General features: G+C 46.1%; 1 protein-coding gene across 1 annotated transcript in view; it reads left to right on the plus strand.

Moving 5' to 3' along the window:
• Positions 1-2,589, plus strand: part of T265_04472 (hypothetical protein) — a gene marked incomplete at both ends in the record, with an annotated part of 58,639 nt that extends 56,050 nt beyond the window's left edge. The window contains 3 exons of the mRNA XM_009169221.1: positions 222-368; positions 977-1,096; positions 1,588-2,589. Of these exons, the coding sequence (XP_009167485.1) occupies positions 222-368; positions 977-1,096; positions 1,588-2,241 (921 nt within the window). The remainder of the gene's footprint in view (positions 1-221; positions 369-976; positions 1,097-1,587) is intronic.
• Between the last annotated feature and the right edge of the window lie 1,624 nt (positions 2,590-4,213).

Consider the following 4,213-nt stretch of genomic DNA (forward strand, 5'->3'; position numbering starts at 1 on the left):
CCGATAAGATCTCGTCTTGATGCCGGACCGGCAAGCGTCCCGAATTCTTGGCCAATCTCGTGCGGGTCAGGCTTCTCGGCCGTAGCAGCGCCTAAAGACGTGCGGTATAGCGGGATCCGTGTGGATTCCTGCCTAACACTTCACAAAGTGTTCTTCGCTCCTCAAATGTTCTGATTCATTTCCGTCTATCGAGACTAGCTCCTCTTCATATTCTCCTCAAGGTTATGGTTGGCCTCGGATTTCCATACGAAGGTCCCGCCCCATTGGAAGCGATCGCAAACGGTCTCGTTTTTCTCAACCCGCGTTTCACGCCACCTCGTGGCCGAGGCAACACCGCGTTCTTCGCAGACAAGCCAACCACAAGGAAGGTAAGTTTCAGAAGATCTCTCGATTGATATCGATTGTGACTTTTCCTAGCAGCTTTTGATGGTATTGGGAAGCAGTTGTGTCGATTGCAGCTTCATCCACAGGCGAAAACCCTATTCACTTGAGTGCATAGGTAGGGGGTCATCATTACTCATGAACTATACTTTTAAGTTGAGTTATGTTGTTTTTACCATCGTTGGATGCATCGATGGACTTTTTCGGCTCATTCGGATTGATTGGTACGCATTCACGTTAGCTTCTGTTTCGTTAAACATTCCACTTGACCTTGACAGATCTAACGGTACTGAGGATGGTGCAGCGCGATCGTTCAAAATTACTGGGTGAAAAATATACACACAGAAACAGGTGATTATTGATTACGTGGTCGAATGAACGAAAACCTGCGTTCTTGCTTTTTACGCACTTCAAGTTATTCAAAGTACACCCATATTTGTTAATGTTGTACTTTAAAGCAGTAAGGTGTCATTCATCTGAGTGCACCTAAACTATCGCCTAGTTGTTTCACTACTTCTGAATTGACAGTAGTTAAAATTTACCAGCTTTTGGTGCCGTCGTTCATCTCTGTCATTCACCCTTTTTCTCCTGTTAGCTTACCAGTCAACAACCGTATTTGGAAAAGTATGTCGGTGAGCCATACTCGTATCTGGTGGACACGCAAAATGCCACGGCATTGCGCCTTACAATGCGCCGCGTATTGGCCAAAATCAATGTGAGTTGTCCCCTAGTCAACCTTCGATACTCTGCTTGGGCGTCCCCACTATACACTTTGGCTGTTGCAACAATTTGATATGTAAAGACCTCTAGAAAGAATCACGCGTCAGAATAAATGCGGGTGCCAGCAACGGCTCCGCCGTCTGGTTGTTGTATCATCTTGTCTTGTTCAAGGTATCTTTTGTCGTTTCTACGCTCCATTCTTTCGGGTGCCAGCACGGCTCCGCCGTCTGGTTGTTGTATCATCTTGTCTTGTTCAAGGTATCTTTTGTCGTTTCTACGCTCCATTCTTTCAGAACAGTACTCAAATGAATAAGCTAACAAAGGAGTGGATTGAATGAATACATGCAAACGGATATAGGGAATCCTAACGGTTAGAGTTGATGTTATCTGATAATCAGGTGTCCGATCCCGTGAGACTGTCACCTGAGACGTTTGGTAGCAGGTGCCAAGTTCTGATAGAATATCCACGTCTTTTTGTTTCCACAGTCTTCTTCTGCCTATCGTCCTTTTGAATTCAGTCCGCTTGGATTCCTCGAGCGCCTGAATGCTCTTCTGACTCATCAGTCGTTCTGCGATGGTGCTGCAGGGCTGGGATTGCTTCAGGCACCGCTCCCGTTACCTCCTAATTCTCCCAAGGAGTATACATTCGTGGCTAACTTGGAGGCTCGTGTAAACAGTGTTCGGTGGCCTCCAGCCTCGAGTCTTCGTGTGATAGTTGCTGCTCCTGGTGTGTCTTGTGCTGCGGCCTGTTCCGTGGTGCGATCGACAAACAAACCATCGGTACGACCGAGCGCTGAAGCTGCCGTCACTAGTGAATACCTCTTACGCCGTTCCACGTCTCTTCCGGTTTCCACAAATGTGACTTGTCCGGATTGTTTACACTGTGCACCGGAACACTTTCCCACAGTCAATAACCGATTCACACTGGAGAAACACTTTGAGTTCGATTGTGCGACTATACAACACCACAATCATCCTCTGGCTCCATTCCGCTGGGCTCGTAACAATACCTGTGTGTTCCAATCTGATCGACATTGGTTCGATTGTGTCGCTTCCAGTGAGACTTCACAGTTGACACGAATCTGCCCCTGTCGTGATGCCCTTCCACATCAGTCCGCTATTTGTACTAATTGCCTTTGACTAATCGCACTCATTCTCCCACATATCTCGGAAATGGCACGGTTTTTGCACACATTCTCCCGATCATCGTCTTGCATTGATTTCCAGATCGGAAACTTCCGTGCATTATTGAGCGTGAATCTTTCGATCAGTTCGCTATCCAATTGCTTTAGTTATTAACTTTCATCAAGCACAGAGCTTCTTCTATGAAATCGCGTCCCGCATCTTTGTAAATCTGTGATATAGCCTATGAATGTTTCTCATATGTTCTTGTTTGTCCTCGTAAATTTGACGGGCAGACATGAGCTGTGTCGTGGTTGACGTCATTCTCGATTCTGCAAGTGGCCGTCATCTGCTCCCCCCCAATGGGGGGATGCCACTTTGGCCTATCGTTTTTGGTGCAACCCTTATGATAAAGGTTGAGGGCGCATTTTTGTTGTGCTCATCCGCCTTTTTCTGAAACATACGCAAGGTTTCCGACATAGCGAACTAAATTCACCAAACGGGGTTTTCTTCCGAACGATCAAGCAACCGGAAGTACGACGGCTATCCGGTACAAAAAAACATGAGGGAGCGTCGGTTTCCAAAAGGATTGGATTAACTGGACGTTTTAATGGGGTGATGTGTTCGAGGTTTGTATTGAAAACTGATCTCAGGTCTTTAGACAACTCCGTATCGAGTTGTTGTAGTAACGGTGTTTTTCTCAGCTCAGTTCTCGGTCTGAGCCTTACCGTTAAAAACAACCACCAAAGGTGCACGACGAATACTAACGCCCAAAACGAAATGAAGAACACTTGTACACCGCGTCATACATATAGCGTAAGCAGCAATAACTCGAGAAATTCTGACACGTTCTGGATGCGTCATTGGCAACCGGCATTCGGCCAATACTCCGTCATGATTGGCTGTTGGGTCCAGACTTTCGACCAATCAGATCTCGGCTTGATGTCGGATTGGCATGCGCTCCGAATTTTTAATAGCCTTGCATGGGATGGACTTCTCGGTTGTAGCAGCATCTGACTGCGAGCGGTAAAGAGGGGTCCGTGTGGATTTTCGCCTAATCGTTGTTTGGACGTAACTCACTACTCATAAGGTTGCCTGAAACACTTCGAAAGCCCACGACCGGTTTTTTTCCATCTTGGGACTCATCAGGTGGGTGAAGTCCCCGAGTTCCGGTCTACCGTATGTCCTACTTGAACCCAAATTGGACAGACTTCTACAATTACTTTCAGTGCACACGAACTTGTTTTCTTATGACACCATGATTAGAGGTTTACTACCCATTGGGTAGTCACAATGCACTTTAGGATTTCCATTTTGGGTGAGTGTAGCTGGCTTGATGGTTCAGTATCTTCCATCAGATTGTTCACGTTTGTCATGCAGTCCTAGGCATCGGGGGGCGTTAAAATGGCAGGAGATTTTGTAGAAAACTGGTGGTAAGTGTAAGTGCTTTTCTCCTAGTGGGGAATTCTGCAATTATTTTCGCAAGTTGCTTCTATGCTGTCTTACTATGACACACTGGCCTTTCACTTTCACTATGGTCAAGCCACACACACATTAGCAGACCCCTGTAGGTTGGCTTGACATTTGTTACCTGCTTCGCCAATGTGACTTGAGAAAGCGCACTTGTTACAATTTAATGTTTTCTGGTGGAAGTTAGTCTGTAAATAGGATTAATCTCCCTGAAAGGAAGTCGGTGATCTCACGGTTCTTTAATCCCAAGGCTGCAATAGTGCGACAGATTTCAGTGTGGTTTATCGTTCGATAAGCTCACTTCAGTAAGTTGAAGCACTACTCAACCCCAAGGCCGCAACAGTGCGACAGATTCCAGTGTGGTTTCTCCTCCGACAAGCTCACTTCAGTAAGTTGAAGCACTACTTATTTTCAGCATTTCAGTGAAATGACAAGAATGTATTTTTGTAATGCACTACTCACAAACGAGAGATTCAGCTGGGTTCCAGGTGAGTCTCTCGCAAAACCGAATTAGTTTACA

The sequence above is a fragment of the Opisthorchis viverrini genome, assembly GCF_000715545.1.
Source record: "Opisthorchis viverrini unplaced genomic scaffold opera_v5_76, whole genome shotgun sequence".
Taxonomy (NCBI): Eukaryota; Metazoa; Platyhelminthes; class Trematoda; order Opisthorchiida; family Opisthorchiidae; genus Opisthorchis; species Opisthorchis viverrini.